The sequence below is a fragment of the Schistocerca serialis genome, chromosome 8, assembly GCF_023864345.2.
Source record: "Schistocerca serialis cubense isolate TAMUIC-IGC-003099 chromosome 8, iqSchSeri2.2, whole genome shotgun sequence".
In the NCBI taxonomy this organism is placed as follows: Eukaryota; Metazoa; Arthropoda; class Insecta; order Orthoptera; family Acrididae; genus Schistocerca; species Schistocerca serialis.
Genome location: NC_064645.1, coordinates 365845014 through 365867217, shown reverse-complemented (window position 1 = coordinate 365867217; position 22204 = coordinate 365845014). Strand labels below are relative to the sequence as shown.

Here is a 22204-nt window from a genome sequence, read left to right as displayed (position 1 = left end):
GTTTTATTTGCTTACCTTTTCGAGAGAACTTTTCCCAGTATTGGGTGTTTCACAATTCGTGTTACACACTTCTGAAGGTTTTAGAGACGACTTAGTAGATCAAGTTTTACACAGGAACGCATGGCCAGAAACGTCATCCAACGACATTAGACGGCGTCAAAGGTATAGACGCCGGCGCTTGTAAATATATGCATGAACAGGGTCATTCCGTGACAATGCTACCAACTTTCTGGAATAATGGAGAAGGATAAATGCATCAGTTTCAGTGAACAGTTCCTGTACCAAAAACGAAAGAGTCGAAAGTTATAAGCCAAAACTGTTCTGATACCTCAGATGAGTACATGTACTCGTACTGTTGTTGCTAAGATTGTGGGGCATGCAACTATGGACCAAAACAAAGGAAAAATATCTGGTAAACATGGGCACTAACATGCATACCTGAGGAGCTATAAGCACTTCGTGTTCCGAAAACTGTCGATACACTTTGCCACTCAGGCACTGTGGAATAACATGTGGTCCAAGTAACTGATTGTCCACTTCGCTACTATGCAACGTATCTCCTCGGTTGAAGAAGTTCTTATAGCTCTTAAGGTATGCCGGTCCATGTTTAACAGACATCTTTTCTTGTTTTGGTCCACACTACCACCTCTGAAAACTGCCTACCCTGCAATCTTAGCAGTAGCACTACCAGTACATGTACTCCACTGTCAGAGGTATCAGAACAGTTTTCGCTAATAAATTTAGATTCGGTTGTTTCTGGTGCAGGGACCCTTACCTCAAGCTGATACATTTATCCTTCTCCATTACCCTTGAAAGTTCGTAACATCATCACGGAGTCACCCTGCACATGTATACATTTAGAGGCACCGGTGCTTCTTACTTTGACGTTGGATGGCGTTTCCGGACATGAGTTCCTATGTAAAACTTGATTTACTAAGTCCCCTTTGCAACCTCTAGAAGTGTGTTGCGCGAATTGTGAAACATCCTGTATGTAAGAGCACCATCATGTCGTTACGTTCCAGGTGGCTTTCATTAGGACACTGTATTTTCCACTGGCACAGTACCACCTTCCATTATTATGCAGAGTGTTTGAAAAATACTTTTACAAACTTGGGGGACGGATTCCTTACACCGAAAGAAGAAAATAGTTCATACATTGTCCGAAAATCCTTTGTTTTCGAATTATTAATGAAAATTAACTTTCAACGCCTTTCCAGTCGCAACCCAACTTCACTTAGCTATGCACCTGTTTCACTCATCCTATGCTACATGGAACTGTGTCACTAGGGAGACTTCTTTGCATGTACTTGAATTTTTGCGACGCTATCGTTAGTTTACTTGTAGAGAAACGTTGTGCAAAAAGGTTCTTACCTATGTTTGCTTTTTTCCCGACGGTTTTTGGTGTGTCACCTACCACCAACCAAATTCCCACGAAACTGATTCCATTTTGATGTCTCAAAACAATGGACCCAGAACGGATCTCTCTCTAATCCCTTAGCTATTACCTTATACACCACTGTGCTGGGCGCTGATAACCGTCGCTCGATATTAACAATTGTGCTTTAGACACCCTTATCGCTTCCGTGGACACTCCATATCCCACAGGCGGGCGAGGAGCGAGGGCTACCACAGACCGTCGAATCCACCGTTGATGTCCACCAAATACTGATCCGCTGATGAGAGGCCAGATTTATGTACTGCATTTTTTTCGAGCCGCACTATGACTGCTAGGACCTGTCATCTTATTACTTTTGCAGTGCTCCACACACGCCTCTTAGCCAGCATCCGCGGCTCTCACAGTGCCCCTGAGTCGGAGACTCCGTGGAGTTCTTTTGTTTCCTCTTTATGTTATCTTCTATTTATTTGCAGCAGTTATCTATATTTATAAGAAAAATACATAAAGCTGACTGTAGGAAATAATAAACCGATGTTGTATTTCAAGACGAGATCAAAAAGAAGACAGAGAGTAGAAACAGATGCCCCTTCACTAACACCACCTGGGGAAGGGGACTTGGTCTTGAACTTCAAGTCCGGCGTCTGCATGTGGTGCTATCCTTATTTGTATTACCCACATGAACAGCATGTCTAGGAAAAACTCGGTTTGTTCCGTCCATCCGGATCTAATCTAATATACAGGGTGAACATTAATAACACCGACAAACTGCAGGGACGGGTTGCTAACCACGTGCCCGGGGTTCTTTGTGTGTTGCTGGCTGTGTGATTGACGCAGCATGCTGTAAGCAGCAGAATGGTCCCGTACTCGTGCCAGGAACAAGTCGAGATGATGATTGTGTACAGCGGATGATGTTCGTGTACACCCACGCAGTTGGAAACAGTCGATAGGCAGCACCGCTATACCGAAACAAGTACCCTCACAGACATCAACGACATCACACAACATATGAAGCCCTTCTCGGGTGTTTGTGTGTTCGTGGGCCATTTCAGACGGACGAACGTGCAGGGAGGCTAGGGGCTGTATGTACACCAGATTTGGAGGACCAGCTTCTACAGGCTATTGGGACGCCCGCCAACATGTTGTAAGCCAAAGTACAATTATGTGTATCCTGCATGACAACTGCTACTATCTCTATTACCTGGAACGAATGCAACGATTATCAGCAGAAGATATTCCTCTAAGGGAATGATTTTGTCGTTGGTTTTTGCACCCGACCATCAAAATTATGGAATTTCTGTCACCAGTCCTCTTTTGGACGAACATTTAACAGAAGTGGCGTCATCAGTCTGCATAATCATCATCTGTGGCTTACAGACACGGCTTGTGGTTAGAGGAACTGTCATTTGTCAGCGCTGTCTAACGTGGCAACGATGTATTTCTGTACACATGTTCATAGGACCGTTTGTCCTCCATTTCCAGGCAGGGATCTGTCCGTGCAGTTTAACGGTTTTATTAATGTTCACCCTGTATATCAGTGCTGTTTGTTAGTGTGCTGTGTGTGTTAATGTTTGTTAGGTTACAAAACAACTATTACGTACGTTAGTATGTAACCAAATTTTGCGTGGCTTTGGAACAAAATGCTGCCACCGAGGAATGGACTGTAAACTAATAAATGCAGAAAAAGTGCCACGTGAGCCTAATCTGCGCCGTCGCGTGTTGTAGGTGAACAAGCCGGCGCTGAGCGGCGGCGCCAGCGTGGGCGGCAGCGCCGACGGCTTCGTGGACCCGAGCGCCTTCGACACCATCCCTATCCGCGGCAGCGGCGCCGGGGGCGGCGGCGGCGCGGGCGGCGTCGTGCAGGGGCCGGCGTCCCCGTTCGGGCCGCCCAAGTACGACGAAATCCCGCCGTACGTGGGCGCCGTCGGCGTCGGAGTCGGCCCCGTCGTCCACCGGAACAACAACAACTCGGCGAGCTCCAATTCGGGTGCGGCGACCACTTCGGAGCTGTCGGGCTCCGAGCAGTCCGGGTCGAGCGGGCGCGGGTCCGCTGAGGACGGCGAGGACGTGGAGGACGAGGAGATCCGCATGATCAACGAGGGGCCGCTGCAGAGGGACTCCGGCATCCACCACAGGCAGCCCGACGACGACAACCTGTCGGACGTGTCGGTGCACAACACGCAGGAGTACCTGGCGCGCCTCGGCATCGTTGACACGGCGGCCAACACGGCCGGCGCCGCCTCGGCCTCGTCGCGCCGCTGCTCCGACGCAGCGGTGGCGGCGGGCGGCGCGGGCGGCTCCGCCAAGGACGGCGGCGCCTCGGCGCTGCTGCACCACCAGGGCGTCGGCGTCGGCGTCGTGCCGATCGACATGTTCGATGAGGAGGCGGCCGGCGAAGCGGACATCGCCAACCTCATCTACGCCAAGCTGAACGACGTGGGCGGCGGCGCCGGTAGCGAGCGGGGCGGCGCCGGCGGACCCGGCAGCTCCGGAGCGGGCGGCGCCGGCGGCGGGGGCGGTGCCGCTTCGGAGGACGGGGGCGCGGGCTCGACGGCGGGCGCCGACCCCGTCATGGTGATGGGCGGCTTCGCCGGCACGCACCAGCCCTCCATGACCGGCTCGCTCAGCTCCATAGTGCACAGCGAGGAGGAGCTGACCGGCAGCTACAACTGGGACTACCTGCTGGACTGGGGGCCGCAGTACCAGCCGCTGGCGCACGTCTTCAGCGAAATCGCGCGCCTCAAGGACGACACGGCGTCGGTCCAGAGCACCAACAGCGGGGCGTCCGGCGGAGGCGGCGGCAGCAGCGGCGCGTCGCTGGGCGGCAAGTCGGGCGCCGGCTCGACGGTGAGCAAGGCGCCGGCGCCGCCCCCGCCGCCGCCGCCCGTCAAGACGGTGCCGCCGCCGCTGCTGACGTCGGTGGCGCCCCGCTCGATAGCGGCGCCGGTGCTGGCGTCGCGGTCGGCGCAGGCGGGCGCGGGGGCGGGCGCGGGGGCGGCGGCGCAGGCGGCCGTGCCGGCGCACCACCAGCTGCTGCTGCTGCCGCGCTCGCCCATCAGCCACGACGCCAGCGGCTCCGGCTTCAGCACGTCGGCCGCCATGTCGCCCAGCTTCTCGCCGTCGCTGTCGCCGCTGGCGACGCGCTCGCCGTCCATCTCGCCGCTGGTGACGCCGGGCGTGCCAACGGCGCACCACGTGGTGTCCCTGCCGCGCCAGCAGCCGCTGGCTCAGCCCCAGCGCGCCGCCGCCGCAGCCGCCGCCGCCGCAGCGGCAGCCGCCGCCGCGGCCGAGACGGAGCTGCGCATCTGAGGCCGACCTGCTGCTGCCACTGCTCAGCCGTGCTGTTCTACGCGACATTCGTCTTCACACATAGAAGCACTCTGTTCGCCGTACCGTCGTGTCCCCGACAAACAACTTATTAGATCTCATTTGCTGACTCTGTGTAGTTCTCATATATTTTTGGTGTCCCATCACTTCACATACATCACTGATCCAGTTCGAAACCATTAATACAGTCACTACAGGATTTCGCATAAAAATAAAAATGTGTTTTGTCGCAAGCTACGTTTCCCATCGACATGTAATCGGTATAAGTCCCGCCACTTAATCACATTTTTGCTCAATAAAGGGACCTTTAAAATTTTTCATCATCAAAGGGAAAATAAAGTATGTAACACTGTTTTGCTGTGTCCTTACAGTAATGTCGCATATTTACCCCAGCTAAACTGCTCTACAGCTTAGAGAACTACCAGGTCATTCAGAACTTGCCTCATTACTTAGCATTAATATTCGGATTACACTATTTCTGAAATTGTCACCCGTTCGCATCGTCATGAAGTGTGTAAATGCTCGACCCGTTTCTGTCGGTGCTCGGACTCGTGTATACCTCTGAACTTCACCTGCTATGTAAGAAAGAGTACAATTTCTCAATGATTTTTCAGGTACAGTTACTGCCTTGTATAAATATAATGTTTATTGATTCTGTGCCAAATAAGACTTCATTTCACGGATGAAATGTATTTATTCTTGTGAGTGTTCTCGGACTCTCGTTACTGTAAACAGAACCGGCATGTGTCGCGCCACACTTAGCCCTTACGTAATTTTCTCTGATGTAAAGAAAATGAGTTTGCAACAAAAATGGCTAATTTCCAGCGGCAGGGCTACGGACAGTGAACTGTGCGTGTGTGTTAACAGACGTGTAGAACCTCACCGGGTAAAGACACTGAACAAGTGCTCTGTACATAAGTGTGATCTTATAAACATGTATAAATGAGTGTAGTTACTGAGTCCATGTAAATACGGACAAGCATGAAAACAATAATCAAAATTTTCGTAAATGCAGTGACTATTTAACTGTAAATTTATTTAAAATGTGTAGCTAAATGATGATGTATGTAAACATTGGAAAAAAGTGTGGAATGAGAGAATACATATTGCTCAAGGTAAAAATAAATGTTTTATAGCAGAACTGTTTGTATACTGACTGTTCACCAATGTTTCACTGACAGTGCTGCGTGAAATACCATTTCGGTAAACATCGTCGGTTATAGTACACACGTGTACAATCCATTGCCAGTTGTCAACAGATTTTAGAATGAGTGACAAAATTATTTGTTCGTATGTTTATTTGTGCGAAACAAATCAAAACAACAATGGAATGCTTTCATTGTTTTTTGAAATGTATCTTTTGTGATTTATGGCTGAACAAATCAGCATCGGATGGCAAAAAAGTGTGTACCTCAGTAATGTTACTGTCATTCTCTCAAATTTGCCTCACTCTCAGTTGTATTATATTACAATTGCAATGTGTAAAATTGTATTATGTCTCTGCGTGATTGTGTAATGTATGTGAAATACGTTGTACAAAAATAAAACGTTTTCTACTATTTTAGAAAGAAATAAAAAATTTTCATGTACTTATTTCATTACTTTCGTAGCTAACCCATTAACACCAATAAAATATTTAATTTTTTTTAAAAGCAATATTTAAAAACATATTGCTGTATTATGACTGGATCCTGGAACTTAGTTTTTACTGAATGTAAAGAAAATTTACACTACTGTTGCGGAATTTGTTTCTCAGCAATCAAAGGATTTCTCTGTGGAAATGCAAGCTGCTGGTAAAAATTAGCATTTTCTGTAATTCGGCAAAATGGCTTTTTGATTTTTCTTTAATTTGATGAAACAATGCATTTGATACAATCTACGCAATGGAATGAAGCTGATATCCGATTAGCCTTTATATTAAGAAAGATTAATATCTTACCTGACATGTACACATTCATTTCAAGTAACTTGCTACAACACATCTCACAGTTATTTGAAAAGCTGTTAAATATGCAACAGAATGAGTTCCCAGTTTTACACACATTCAATATTGTTTGTGTACAGTAATGTAAATTAGTTTCTCAAAAAAAAAAAATGCAAGATCAGTCATGACATTCTAGGCATGACAGTGCAGAAAAAGAAACAAAGGAATGCCACACTGCAGTTTATCCTGAGAAGAATCACCAAGTTTGTTTGTAGTCTGATTCTGCCACCACTGTTCATTCAACTGAAGAGTGCCAGCCTCTTGCGTACAGTGCCCGAATGTGACAGCTGATACATCTAGTTCTACTCTGATGAGGCAAAACATCATGACCACCTGTTTAATAGCGTGTTGCTCCACTTTTCAAAGAGAATACAGCAGTGATTCCGCTTGACACTAATTCAGCAATTCCTTAGTTGGTTTTTGGGGTCATGTGACACCATATGTCACAGCTCAGATCAGGCAATTCCTGTAAATTACGGGCCAATGGTTTCCATGTGTGCAACTGGCACCCAATATATACATATTAGGAGCATTTGCCGGCCAAGACATCAATGTGAGTTCACTACCAAGCTCCTCAAACCACTGGATCATGATTATTGTGACCCTGTGACATGGGCAGTTATCCTTCTGGAATATGTCCTCAGTAAAGTCTACATAGTCCACAGCTGTCATGTTGCCTTCAATTACAACCACAGGTCTCACTGAAGCCCAAGTCAATGTACCCCATTGCATAATTCTTCCCTCTCCAGCCGGTATCTGTGGCGCAGTGCGTGTTTCAAGCAGCCATTCGCCTGGCTGACAGCGTGTAAGGAGAAAACCATCGGCCTGGTGTAACAATAAATGCAGTTCATGTGACCACACACCCCGTGTCTACTGATCCACACTGAAAGCTCTGTGATGCTGTGCCCACTTCAATCGTAATTGACGATGTTGTTGGGTCAAAATAAGAACAAGTAGGGGTCGTGTGCTGTGGAGCTCCATGTTCAATAATGGCCTTTGAACAGTATGCTCCAAAACACATGTGCCTGCACCAGCATTGTATTATATGTTGTCAGATATGCCACAGATTACTGTCTATCCCACTTTACACAGTGAGCAATCCTACAATGTCCACACTTTGTGATGACACATGGACGTCCAATATCATGTGGCTTATTTGTTATTTCATCATCCTTCAATCACTTTCTGCAGATGCTCGCGACAGTAGTATACGAAAAGCCGACCAGCTTCGCTGTTTCAGAGATTCTCGTTTTCAGGGTGTGGGCTATAACAATCTGACCTTTGTCAAAGTCACTTATATCAGTGGATTACCACATTTGCGGTCCATATCTTCTCTATAACGACTACCCATTTATCTCTGTTCCACTTATGTTCTTTCCTTACCGTGTCAAGTGACTGCATCACTATGAGAAGGCATTCAATCTCGTGGTGGGCAGTGGTCGTAATGTTTTGGCCCATCAGTGTATGTACATTCCATTGAACCACTTGTTAAGGTTATTTCCTCTTCTGTTCACACATGGGGTGCTGGAAACAGAAAAGTAAAGCTCTGTTCTCTAGCTCAGATGGGCCAATTGGGACCAACCAACCAGCATGTCAGTCTATGCCAGTAATGTCACGGGATGTGAGGCACTACTTCCCATTCAAGTAGCTCCTCATGTGGCATCACAAGGTTGAGTGCAGCTAGTATTTCACACAACTTTTAAGAAAATCGTACAGCCACATGCTTCCTGTGTAGCCAGAACCACAAAATAAAAACCACATGGTCTGTGATCAAACATTTGAACCCTGCACAACATATCTTTTTGGTCACTAAGCTAATCAATGTGTTTTAAGAAAAGTGATTGAAGGCATATCTCAATTCATGAAATGTTCATGCCATTATCTGTAAGCACCTTTAAACAATGTGCCATCCTTATTTTCCATATGATGTCACAACAATGTATGGAGTGGAGAACAGTCAGTTTCTTTGTAGAACGAATCAAGAAGCAAGACCATATCATACTGTCTCTTAGAAGGTAGGAAGGAACGAAGGTCTCATCAAAGTCTATGTATCATTACTAACATTTAATAGAAAAAGTGTACCTTTATTACACTTATTCATTCGATTTCCCCTTCCCATGGTGCATTACACAAACCCATTGTGACAACATCCATATTGTTCTTCATCGTATTACCAATAGATCCTATTACACAGATGAAGTTAGGCTTCATCTGGTGGGTCTGGTGGTGCATCCTCCCAGAATACAATTGTTTGTTCCCCAGCCGTTTGTTGCAGCTCATAGAGTTCTTTGAGATGTAACACAGAGATTGGCACCAAGTCAAAGTACTTCTTTTCTTCTTTATGTTTTCTGATATTCGAGTCAGGAGTTTGCAGTTCATTTCTCAGCTTCTTCGCTGCTTACATGCTCTGTTTTGAACAATGTACTGTTACTGTTTTGTGCCTTCACAATGAAGATTTTGGCAAGTACTGGAGGAAATAGGCTGCATTAATTGCACGTGGAGAGTTTCAGCATAATGCTTCCATCAGTCCAAGATTCGTCGTCGCATTTGTTTTCTGCATTCACAGAACAGCTAGTTTCACTCATCATCATCATCATTTAAGAGTGATTATGCCTTTCAGCATTCAGTCTGGAGCATAGTCCCCCTTATAAAATTCCTCCATGATCCCCTATTCAGTGCTAACATTGGTGCCTCTTCTGATGTTAAGCCTATTACTTCAAAATCATTCGTAACCGAATCCAGGTACCATCTCGTTGGTCTACCCCGACTCCTCCTACCCTCTACTGCTGGTTGAACCCATGAGTCTCCTGGGTAACCTTGCTTCTCCCATGCGTGTAACATGATCCCACCAACTAAGCCTGTTCGCCCTGACTGCTACATCTATAGAGTTCATTCCCAGTTTTTCTTTGATTTCCTCATTGTGGACACCCTCCTGCCATTGTTCCCATCTACTAGTACCTGCAATCATCCTAGCTACTTTCATATCCGTAACCTCAACCTTATTGATAAGGTAACCTGAATCCACCCAGCTTTCGCTCCCAAACAACAAAGTTGGTCGAAAGATTGAACGGTGCACAGATAACTTAGTCTTGGTACTCACTTCCTTCTTGCAGAAGGGAGTAGATCGTAGCTGAGCGCTCACTGCATTAGCTTTGCTACACCTCGCTTCCAGTTCTTTCAGTATGTTGCCATTCTGTGAGAATATGCATCCTAAGTACTTGAAACCGTCCACCTGTCCTAACTTTGTTCCTCCTATTTGGCACTCAAACCGTTTATATCTCTTTCCCACTGACATTACTTTCGTTTTGGGGTTGCTAATCTTCATACCATAGACCATAGTTCTTATATTTCTGATCTAGCTCTGAAATATTACTTTGCAAACTCTCAATCGAATCTGCCATCACAACTAAGTCATCCGCATATGCGAGACGGCTTATTTTGTGTTCACATATCTTAATCTCACCCAGCCAGTCTATTGTTTTCAACATATGATCCATAAATAATATGAACAACAGTGGAGACAGGTTGCAACCTTGTCTTACCCCTGAAACTGCTCTGAACCATGATTTCAATTTACCGTCAACTCTAACTGCTGCCTGACTGTCTATGTAAAGACCTTTAATTGCTTGCAAAAGTTTGCCTCTTATTCCATAATCTCGTAGAACAGACAATAACTTCCTCCTAGGAACCCGGTCATATGCCATTTGTAGATCAATAAAGCATAGATACATTTCCCTGTTCCACTCGTAACACTTCTCCATTATTTGCCGTAATCTAAAGATCTGGTCCTGACAACCTCTAAGAGGCCTAAACCCACACTGTTTTCATCCAATTTGTCCTCAACTAATACTCGCACTTTCCTTTCAACAATCCTGAGAAGATTTTACCCACAACGCTGATTAAAGAGATACCTCTGCAGTTGTTACAATCTTTCCTGTTTCCATGTTTAAAGACGGGTGTGATTACTGCTTTCGTCCAGTCTGATGGAACCTGTCCCGACTCCCACGCCATTTCAATTATCCTGTGTAGCCATTAAAGACCTGACATTCCACTGTATTTGATGAGTTCCGACTTAATTTCATCTACCCCAGCCGCTTTATTGCACTGCAATCTATTGACCATTTTCTCCACTTCCTCAAATGTGATCCTATTTCCATCATCATTCCTATCCCATTGTACATCGAAATCTGAAACATACTGATCGTATTTTCACCTACATTCTGCAACTCTTCAAATATTTCCTCCATCTGCCCAAGGCATCAACAGGATCCACCAGCAGTTTTCCTGACCTGTCCAAAATACTTGTCATTTCCTTCTTACCTCCGTTTCTAAGACTGCTAATTACACTCCAGAATGGCTTCCAGCAGCTTGACCCAAAGTCTCCAACCTGTTTCCAAAGTCTTCCCAAGATTTCTTCTTGGATGCTGCAGTTATCTGTTTGGCTTTGTTTATTTCTTCAACATAACTTTCTCTGTCTAGCTGAGTTCTAGTACGTACCCATTATTGATACGCCTTCTTTTTCCTTTTAGAGGCTGCCTTGACTGTGTCATTCCACCAAGCTGTTTGCTTCATCCTACCTTTACACACTATTGTTCCAAGACATTCTTTAGCCACTTCTAGCACTGTGTCCCTGTACCTTGTCCATTCCTTTTCCAATGACTGTAATTGACTACATTCAACTAACTGGTACCTTTCTAAGATCACTGTTATGTACTTCTGCCTGATTTCCTTATCCTGAAGTTTCTCCACTCTTATCCTCCTACATATGGACCTGACCTCCTGCACTTTCGGCCTCACAGTACCAATTTCACTGCAGATTAAATAGTGATCAGTGTCATCAAAGAATCCCCTGAATACACGTGTCTCCCTCACAGCCTTCCTGAATTTCTGATTTGTTATTATATAGTCAATGACAGATCTGGTTCCCCTGCCTTCCCAGGTATACTGGTGAATGTTCTTATGTTTAAAAAAGGAGTTAGTGATTACTAAGCCCATACTGGCACAGAAATCCAAGAGTTGTTTCCCGTTCCTATTGGCCTCCATATACTCTCCAAATTTACCCATAACCTTTTCATACCTTCCTGTTCGATTTCCAATCCTGGCATTAAAATCACCCATGAGCAGAACACTGTCCTTGTCCTTTACCCTAACAACTACTTCACTGAGTCTGTCATAAAAACTATCCATCTTATCTTGATCTGTCCCTTCACAATGCGAATATTCTGACACAATCCTAATTTTCTTGCTAGACACTGTCAAATCTATCCACATCAGTCGTTCATTTACATACCTGATTGCAACTACGCTGGGTTCCATTTCTTTCCTGATGTAAAGCCCTACACCCCACTGTGCTATTCCTGCTTTGACTCCTGATAGGTAGACCTTGTATTCTCCCACTTCCTCTTCTTTCTCACCCCATACCTGAATGTCACTAACAGCTAAAACGTCCAACCCCATCTTACTTGCAGCCTCTGCCAGCTCTACGTTCTTCCCAGAGTAGCCCCCATTGATATTAATAGCTCCCCATCTCATTACCATTCGTTTGCCGAGTCATATCTTAGGAGTCCCTGGTCTGTCAATTAGAGGTGGGACTCCGTCACCTCCAAAGGCCTGAGGCATTTTGCTCTGATTGTTGCCAGCATCATATTTAAAGTACCAGGGAAGCAGGTTGCCAGCCTTACTTGCCCCGGGTCCCATTAAGTTTTACCCCTAACAGTTGAGGGACTAACCGGTGGATTTGGTAGTCTTCACCGTCTGAGCACAAAGGTGACCACGACTCAGAATATGTCCGAGATGCCCAGCCTTATTCCAAAGTAACTGGTATCCCGACTGTCAGGACCACTTACTTGGCCACTCATATGTTGCCCGTGGTTCATGAACGAGGACATGACAACAGGAACCCACACCACTGTATTTCAATTATATTTTGCTTTCAGTAATGATTGCTGCCACATCCATATTCTTTTCCACATCCATAGTCGCATTCTGAAGTTCCTCATCCTATGCATCGCCAGTGACACTGATAGCACCATTGCTGACTGATTTGCTTTTACTGTCTGCTATGCCTCTCTCCATTCTGGCCTTTACCTCTTTGGCGAGAGTTTCACTAATGCTTACTGCCATCTCCATGTGCTCTTCCACTTCCATAGGCACATTCTTATGTTTCGCATCACGTATGTTATTAGCGACGCTGATACCAGCTTCTTTGATTGCCATTTTATTGTCAGCATTATTGCTCACCATTTCCCCCCTTGCTCTTTAGTGACGTCTGTAACGTCCTCATTCGCATTTCTCTCACTCTCGGGCTCTGATGTACCCGTAGCGGTGTGTCTGCCCTGAAAGAACAGCAGCGTATGTCATTACTCGTTGTTGATTTGTTTCAATAGACAACTGCACAGTGCGTCTACGGGCACAATGTTCCCTCACGTGTTTAGTGGAATTGCATGCGGACCATGTGCAGGTTGATTTTCACACACAACACACGCCCTATGACCACGATCACATAAGATGGTATATGCTTTTGTTGAGCTATTCAGTCGCCATTTCATTTGCCATGCAGAAATTTTCAGTCCACACTTCTTCCATGATACCATAAACTGTCCCATAAAAGCTAAGCACCTCTCTGATCTTCTCGAATGCAAATTACACACTCTCACTGAGCGCAAGCCAATAGCTGCGATAAGTTCTGAGACTGTGCTGACAGATCCATCATTATGCTCAAATTTTATGCTACCATGAGTGTTCCTGACTATTCGTTCGCAAACTTGGTTATTTATATATTTTGTATATGTACTATTCACCGAGTTTTTAATTTAAATAAGTGTCACTTTCCCGTTAATCATTCATTTCCGGATAGCGAGGGACGTAGGCTTTTCGGTGTTCCTCTCAAAACTAGATATCAATGCTTCTCTCCTCGAAGAAGACATGTTACTTACAGTTGAGTCCACACACCCCTTCAGCACAAAACGAGCGCAACGCTGCACAAAGCTGCAGCGTACTCTGGCCGCCACAGCAGCCGTACGCGGACTGCTGCAGAGGCGGATGATTGCTCAAATGCGTCTTCACTCTCTGTAATTTGTCTATTATGTATTCACGGTCCCTAAGGGAATGATAAGTAGGGCACTGAAGTAAATTTCTAGATTCCTCACTTAATGCACTCTGAAAGAAGGCTTTCACTGTATAATTCCGGTCTATCCTCAAGCCCCTACTAGTTTAGGTTTTCCAGCAGACCTGTGAGCATTCGCTTCAGAGGTGGCCCTAATCTAGAGCTCTGAAATATTTTTTGGATATTAATTTTGTTGCGGCATTTACACAAAACACATTTCATAAAATCTTTATTTATCACTACTCATACAACACTAAGGCATATAATTTTGTAAAATCTTTATTTATTATCACTAGGGCCCAGATATTAATTACCTAAAAAACAGTGAAATATGCAAGCATTTATGACCTAAAACTTACATAAATATGACCTTAAAAAATGAAATATGACTTAATAGAATTTTATTTAAAGCACTGTTTGTTTATTTAATTTTTTATTCACCATAAAGTAATACAAAATTCACTTCTCAAAATATCGTTAGTATAGTTCTGTCTTTCTGTAGGGTTTGTGGCTAATTTGCACCTATATTTTGAATGTCTGAATGTTTTGTTTTCTAAACACAAAGTACAGTGAAAAGATCATCTATCGAAACAGTAAAACAATGTTTTTATTTCTACATAGTATTTAAAGTGTTTCACATTATTTAATACCGTATGTCAATCTTCAGTATCTGCAAAGTTGCACTGGATCATAAGGTACATTTTCAGGTTTTCCATTTTCGAAGATCTACGGTTTTCGCTGAGGATAGTTTTGTACCTGGAAAAGCTCCTCTACACTTCACAAGACGTCACTGGAGCGTATTTGAAGACATCCAGGTCACTGGAGTTCAGCTTTCTTTCAGTATCTTCAAATGTTGCGGCATTCCCTGAAAGACTGTCAGTAATTTTGGACAGTGTAGAATATGCAGGATTCCGTTGGAGAACACTTTGCAATTTGGTTTTCACTTTGTTAGCCACATGACCAGGAGCTCGACCCAACTCACTCTGCCATGTTGCACAATGCTCAGGGCCTCACATAGCTGAGTGCCAACAGCTTCCAGTCGTTTGATGGCTTTTGATATCACAGAAAAATTGGCGTTGATGCATGCCAAGTTTCGAAACAATGTATCTGTAAAAGCTTCTTTCACAATTTTGATAGCAGTTGATTCATCGCTATCAAGCTCACAGAAAATTGTCTTTATTTGGGTGTAGTTGGTGCAGTAATACTCAGCAGCATTAAGCCAAGAACCCCATCGTGTAAGAACAGATTTAGGTGGGAGGGGCGTTGAAGGTGCTTGTTCTTTCAATTTCTGCACATGTAGAGGAGCCTTCACATAGATTTTCTTGCCACAGGAAATTAATTGTCCACGTCAGGGTAATTTGATCGCACCTCTTCGGCAACTCTGTGCAACACATGTGCAAGGCAAGAGGCGTACACCATACTGGGGTAGAGAATCTGAAGCCCTTTGGCTGCTTTAGCCATATATCAAACACCATCTGTTACAAGCAGCAAAACGTTGTCTCTTTTCACACCATCCAGCAACAGTAGCTTCAGAAAGTTGTCAAACAAAATTGCAATCGTCGAATTGTTTATCTTGAGCTTCACACGTTAGTAAGAACATATCTCCAGGGCCATAAACTTTTAGAACACCAACAACATTTGTAATATATCGCCCACTAATATCCGTAGTTTCATCTATCGACAACCAGATCTTTTGTTCAGCAATAGTAATTCGTATTTTGTTGAGCACATCATTGTAGCATACGGATAAACAGTTCTTTCTCAGTGTAGATTCATCTGGAACTGGATGTGTTGTGTACTTCTCCAAGAACCGTCTGAAGCGTGGATTCTTCAGTTTTTCCAGTGGGATGTTGCAGGACACCATCATCTCACACAAGTCTTTGCAGAATGATTGCACGGTTGACGATTAACCTGTCTGTTCAAATAACAGCGTTTTCCTGCTGTTATTTTCAGCACTTCGTTTCACACAGCTGCTGTGTTTAGCGATATTACAGTGTTGTTGCACATTAAAGCCCTTTTCTGCACTAACTTTAACTTCGCACAGTTTACAAAATAATATTTTCCCATCAGTACTAAAGAACTTCTCTCCAAATTCTCGAACATATCCTCGCAACTTCACGCTGTCGGAGCACTTTGCCTTAGGCATGTTGAACAAAGCAAAGGCTGTATTCAAACTGGTTACTGGGAACACCTGTGCGACTGCAATGATTATTACGGCAGAAGCCGCCTTTGTTGGCTCTGAGAGCTCTGCGCAACAATGTTTTATGTTTGCAAAACGACTCTTGTGGGCCGCCCGTCGTGGCCGTGCAGTTCTAGGCGCTTCAGTCTGGAACCGCGTGACCGCTACGGTCGCAGGTTCGAATCCTGCCTCGGGCATGGATGTGTGTGATGTCCTTAGGTTAGTTAGGTTTAAGTAGTTCTAAGTTCTAGGGGACTGATGACCACAGATGTTAAGTCCCATAGTGCTCAGAGCCATTTGAACCATTTGACTGTTGTGGTACACCGATTTTCTGCTACAGTCCTGAGAAATAAAGCTATGTACTAATTTATCTGTTTATCTTTCATAATAGCACGTTAAATATTGTCTCGTAAGCAACATATTCATTTTCTTATTCGTGTGTCCCGTAAGATACGAGAAAAACGGTATATGCATTTTTGGCAAAAGTTGACGGAAATATGACTTATTATATTAAAAATTAGCCGCAATATGACCTATCACTAAAATTTTTGTTGTTGAAATATGACGTTATATACACAATCAAAATACATTTTTCGACACTAAAATGCCTAGATTTGTGTATAAACTGTTCTAAAATTCACCCTATAGTTCAGAAAAAAATATGACTTGTCATTAAAATCCGGGCCATAATTATCACTCATACAACACCAAGGCATGTAATTAATCATCCATTTTTTTTAAATGAAAGAATCTGAAGAATATCTACTTACTGAGCTTTAGTATTCATAAAGCCATTAACAATGTTACTAATTTTTATATGGATATTGTGTTCAGTACTTCACGCCCTGAGGGGTTGGCTTCCCATAAATGCTGAAACACAGTTTTTTCATTTCTGACCCAGAAACCAGGTGCCAATTTTCGTAGTTCTAGCTTCAAAATTGCCTTAATAGCAAAATATTTGCAAAAGACCTTTCAACTCCTATTACACGCCCTTTGGGGTGTAATTTCAAAAAATCCCTTTCTAAACGATGCCTACGGCACAAGGCCAATACCCTCTCCGAATATCAAGTTTCTGTCCTTTGAAATTAGTAATGAGATAGCGCTGAGCCCATATTAATAATTAGTTTGGTGATCGATCGTGTACTCAGCCTTCGGCGCGCCCCTGGAGATCAGTGTACTTCCTTATGCCATCTGCTTTACCTACACCTGAGCCTACGTGATCACTCTATTTCAATCCCAACAAACTGTTATACTCACATATTTGCATAAGTTGAATGAGTACAATTGAGGCTCGTTGATATTGCAGTCGTCGGATATTTCATTAATGCGTTTTCTGAAGTGCACAGTTTTATATGTCTGAACATTTGAAGCAAGTTGCCAATATGTGCACCACTTTGATACCTTATCACGATCTGACACGATATTTCTGCAGATATTACTTCACACCAGATAACTGCATCAGAAGTAGGCATGTCTCCTTTCAGACTGCAGTTATTATTAAGAGAAGCAATGTTTCTTCCGCCTACAGCACTTTTGAGTGGGCAAAGAAAATGCGGCTTGATCGTAGTCTCACAAACATTAGTTTTCTATAAACTATTTCCATTGCACAAGAAGTCAACTATACTATTAAATTCAACACCTTTACGGTGAAATTGAATGCTTAAATACCCATCCTCTTATTCTGAAAACAACTTAGTATGTTCCCAGTGGTGGCTGGTCTTAAACCCAGGGTGAAAAATAAACGCAAGTGGCAATCATTTCGCACGCGCGCGCTCTCGCCCACACGCAAACACACACACACGTACAAAATGATCAGCACAAAAAAAGGACGAGGTTCATTTGTTGTGAGGGAACAGATGGTGTGTTTCAAGTTGGAGGTGTTTTTCTCCAAACTGTGTCGATTACATTATATAAAAATGGGGAATCTATAGCTTCCCCTCTGCCTCTGTAAGGTATTAAGCTGCGTACCGCAGAAGGATTACATATGAAACGAAATTATTTTTTTGATCTTAACTGGATAGGCATATAAATAAAACCGTTGTGACTAATTATGAAGGTGGGATACTATTGCCGTTGTGGAGAATTTTCTTGCCATTCTCAACACAGGCGCTCTAACTACAATGTTGGCAAACCAGAAAGTGATTAGCACAAACGTGATGCCTGTAGTTAAAGATCACTGTGCCCAATCTGATGGAGAAATAAAGTGTTTGTTTGATCATTGAAGTTCATTACGCTGAGCATTCAGGATGATGTCTGGGATTCATAGAAAATGCAGTTTACTATAACAATTTTCACTATATTCTGAAAACGATAAAGCGTAAAATTTCAGACAAATGTTTACCCAAGCAATGCTACTATTAGCTATTGTACTATCAGAGCTGTTCAGAGTCTATTTTGCGGATCCTATTTGTTGTGTTGGTAGAAGAGGCAACACCGTGTTACTAGAGGAGACCGAAACGCACGCGTTTTAGCTCACGCAGGCTGGCGTGAGGAGAGAAGGACTCTACTGACATGAGGTCTGGAACATGACAAGGAATTAGAATTCAGAAAGCGGACGTAATTAGTTTGATACTTAACTTTAATCCATTAATGATGAACGTCGCTGTTGACGGTACATGATTCACAATGTTATCTGTTCCGAATACATTCTTGAAGAATATGGCGCCTTGCTAGGTCGCAGCAAATGACGTAGCTGAAGGCTATGCTAAACTGTCGTCTCTGTAAATGAGAGCGTATGTAGACAGTGACCCATCGCTAGCAAAGTCGGCTGTACAATTGGGCCGAGTGCTAGGGAGTCTCTCCAAACTAGACCTGCCGTGTTGCGGCGCTCGGTCTGCAATCGCTGATAGTGGCAACACACGGGTCCGACGTATACTAACGGACCGCGGCCGATTTAAAGGCTACCACCTAGCAAGTGTGGTGTCTGGCGGTGACACCACACTATTATACCTAGGTAATGAAACTGTTCAATAATCGTTATCGATGTAAAGTGAATGCTCGCCAAAATTTGATGTTAATACTCATCAAATGCCACGATAGTAATGGTAGAAGGTCTGTCCTGCGACGACAGGTGAAAATACGACATAACGCAAACTGAAAATAAATCACTGAAGTCGTCCCACAATTAACACTTTACCACAACGCGAACTCATTGTTACGTGCATACCGAGTCACATACGGCATCCAAGGCTGTTCCTTGCAATTGCACATACGCGACGCGGCTTCGGACACGGAGTGCGCGCTGATACGAATCTAGAAGAGAACTGGGGCCTGACTCTAGCTCGCAGCGCTGAAGGCCAATGAAGCTCTCAATTTAATTATGCTATCAGCATACAGGTAAGTATCTGTAATAAAATTCTGATGTAGCTAGGTTAAATGCTTTTGGCGAGAGAATTATTTTAGTTGCACTGCACGCAATAGATGAGCTCTGAACTTGCCCTTTGGAGAGATGTTACAGCTACAGTTTTATAGTTACCTTTTGGAAACTTCTCACGTCTTTGTTATTATAGCGTATCTCCATTCTACCTAAATCTAAACAGCCTAGCTTTATCTAATCCTTACATAATCTATCTTACTTCTGTACTTTTAGGACACAAAAACCGAATATCACCAATATCAACCAAAATATTACTTTGTGAGATCCAGCATGCTGTTTCCATTAAATTACAATGAAAAAGGAATCTGAGTATAAGTTTTGAAGTTTCTAGGTGCTTCCTGATGCGCCGATGATTTTTACGTAAAATGTCCAAATTTCGAAAATCATAAAAAATCACAAATCATCAAACCAGCCTAATCAAGCTCCGACAACAATCCATCTAGGAGGATTAGGCAGAGACCAGCCCAGCACCTCCAGGCTGAAGAGACTTTCCTTCCCTCGGATATCATAATCTCTTTATCCCATTCTATGTGCTTTTTGAGACAGTACAGTCCGCAAAATTTTCCTATTTCTTTCATGATTCTTTGAGAGGAGTTGAAAGAATCATGGTATCGGGAAATGAAAATTGGTGTAATTTTTATATTTTTCAATGTACGTATCAAAGGAGTCAAACGAAATTGAGGTCCATTGTCAGAAATAAGCTTGTCGACATGTCCAACTTTTCTTAAAAAGTCCTTGGTAAATGCTGCAGAAACAGTTCTCGCAGTCGCTTTCCGAAGTGGTGTAAAAGAGACAAATCCTGATGTGAGTTCTACTGCCACAAAAATATACAAAAAATCTTGTCTGCCCATTGGAAGGGGCGCATACAGGTCCACGGCAGCTAAATCTCGTAATTTAACTGGAATGATGGGAAACAGGTGAGAAAAATGTGAAGTGGTGGATGTTATAGCTTTTTGACAGAGTTTAAATTTGGTCAGAATACGTCACATGCGTTTTGCCATGTTGAGAAAGTAAGAGCTCTAACGAAGTATGTGAAAGCATTTTTTTACTCCATAGTGTGCATAACTAAGATGAATGTACCAAGCCAACTTGTTGACCAAATCGCGTGGAATGCAAACAAGCAACGTACCGCTGTCAGGTTTCAAACGTTTGAAGAGAACGTTGTTCCTTAAAAAAACAATAATAATAATAAAAATGTTTAACTGTTGAGTTGTTTGTGTCTTTCCACAGCTGCTTCATGATCTTCCATTGGGATCTTTAATTTGTTCTTACGCAATGTCTTTTAAGGGGATACGGAATCACCTATCCCCGCAATGTTAATATATGCCTACTATAGGGAACATTTTCTCACAAACTACTGGAGACAGAGAGGTAAAAATTTTACTGTATGTGCATTCATATGTTACAACAATACTGAAACAACAGTTTATTGTCAAAGTATTTTCTTACAGAGATATTGTACATTTATTTTTAAGTAAATTTTTTCCATCGCTTTTTACTAGACTATCACCCCTAAGTCTTTTGTAAATCAAGTAATTAAAAAATCGTTGTTTCAGTATGTAATAGGGACCTATGTCACTACGTCATGAAAATTTCAGACTTCTAGGTTGACCAGTACCTGAGATAATGTTCCTAGATGAAGTAAAAAGTAAACTTATGGGAAACGGAGAAAGAAGATTAAAACATTCCTGATCCGTAGCTAATACCCCCTTCACAGTCTTCATAATCATCTTCAAGTCTTCTTTTGGCACCCCTCTGCACCTGTCTTGCTTTTTTCGCTAATGTGCAATGTCTTGATTATATTATCAGCATGCCTTAGTCTGTGCTGATCTAAAAAGAACATAGCACGTACCGTACGGGAACCAACACACATACCCAACTTTTGAAGGACCTGGCATTTAGTTATATTTCCAAGATTGAAGGTTGCCACAGCATCATACACACCAAAATGTAGTGTATTAATTCCGACAAACACTGTTTTTGGGAGACGATGCCATATCACACTATTCAAGCACTCGTTGGGGTTCTGCGTTTTTCCGTGAAGACATTTCATCAGAAGACTTCTGTCAGCCAGATCTCTGAAAATGGGCTTTATTTCTGCCATGATGGCTGATGGTAGACTGTGGTGGTGAATGTATTTCTCTCCTGTTGTTAGTCCCCTATTGTATTTACACCAGCTGTTTTCACCTTTGGGGCACAAACCATGTTGTGGATGTTCATCCGTGGATGCGGTGTGGAAATATAAAGCCCATATAGCTCTCCTCATTTCTTCAAGATTGCCTGTATTTTGCCTGATTACAAGGCCATAGCAGTTCTGAATGTGGTCTATTATGGAATCAGTCAATCTTCCTCTGCCATCCAAGGTTTTCCCATCATCTAGTTTTTTCCCTTTCATAACTGATTTTAACCTTCTCAGCCTGGCACCCATTCTCTTCTGCACATGTCCTATACATTCAAGTTTGCTTATATTTACACTGTTCCCATATGGTTTGCTTTCCAAAACTTCTTTGAATGCTTTAGAGTCACCATCTCCCAGATATTTGACATAGCGAACATTATACCACTGTGAAGAGCGATGAAAAATCTCACAAATATATAAAAATAAAATAGTTATAATTGTAGTAGAGCTATGTATGATACGTCATTTTAAAGAGGAAACATGGCAGAATATAATACGCCAATAAAAAAAAATTCGATTTTTTAACCCAAAATCCGATTCCGTATCCCCTTAAAGAAGATGAAACATAATTTTCGAAAGCAACCTTTTTTATAATAGGTTTGTTTATAAATAAATAAATCTTCTGCTACCAGTCACGATTTTCTTTATTTTACTATTCGCA

The 22204-nt window shown here is 43.2% G+C and overlaps 1 protein-coding gene across 1 annotated transcript in view; it reads left to right on the top strand.

Annotated features, from left to right (window-relative positions):
• Positions 1 to 4702, top strand: part of LOC126417021 (protein dachsous) — a 423732-nt gene extending 419030 nt beyond the window's left edge. The window contains exon 26 of the mRNA XM_050084910.1: positions 3119 to 4702. Coding sequence (XP_049940867.1) covers positions 3119 to 4702 — 1584 coding nt within the window. The remainder of the gene's footprint in view (positions 1 to 3118) is intronic.
• The last annotated feature ends 17502 nt before the right edge of the window (positions 4703 to 22204 follow it).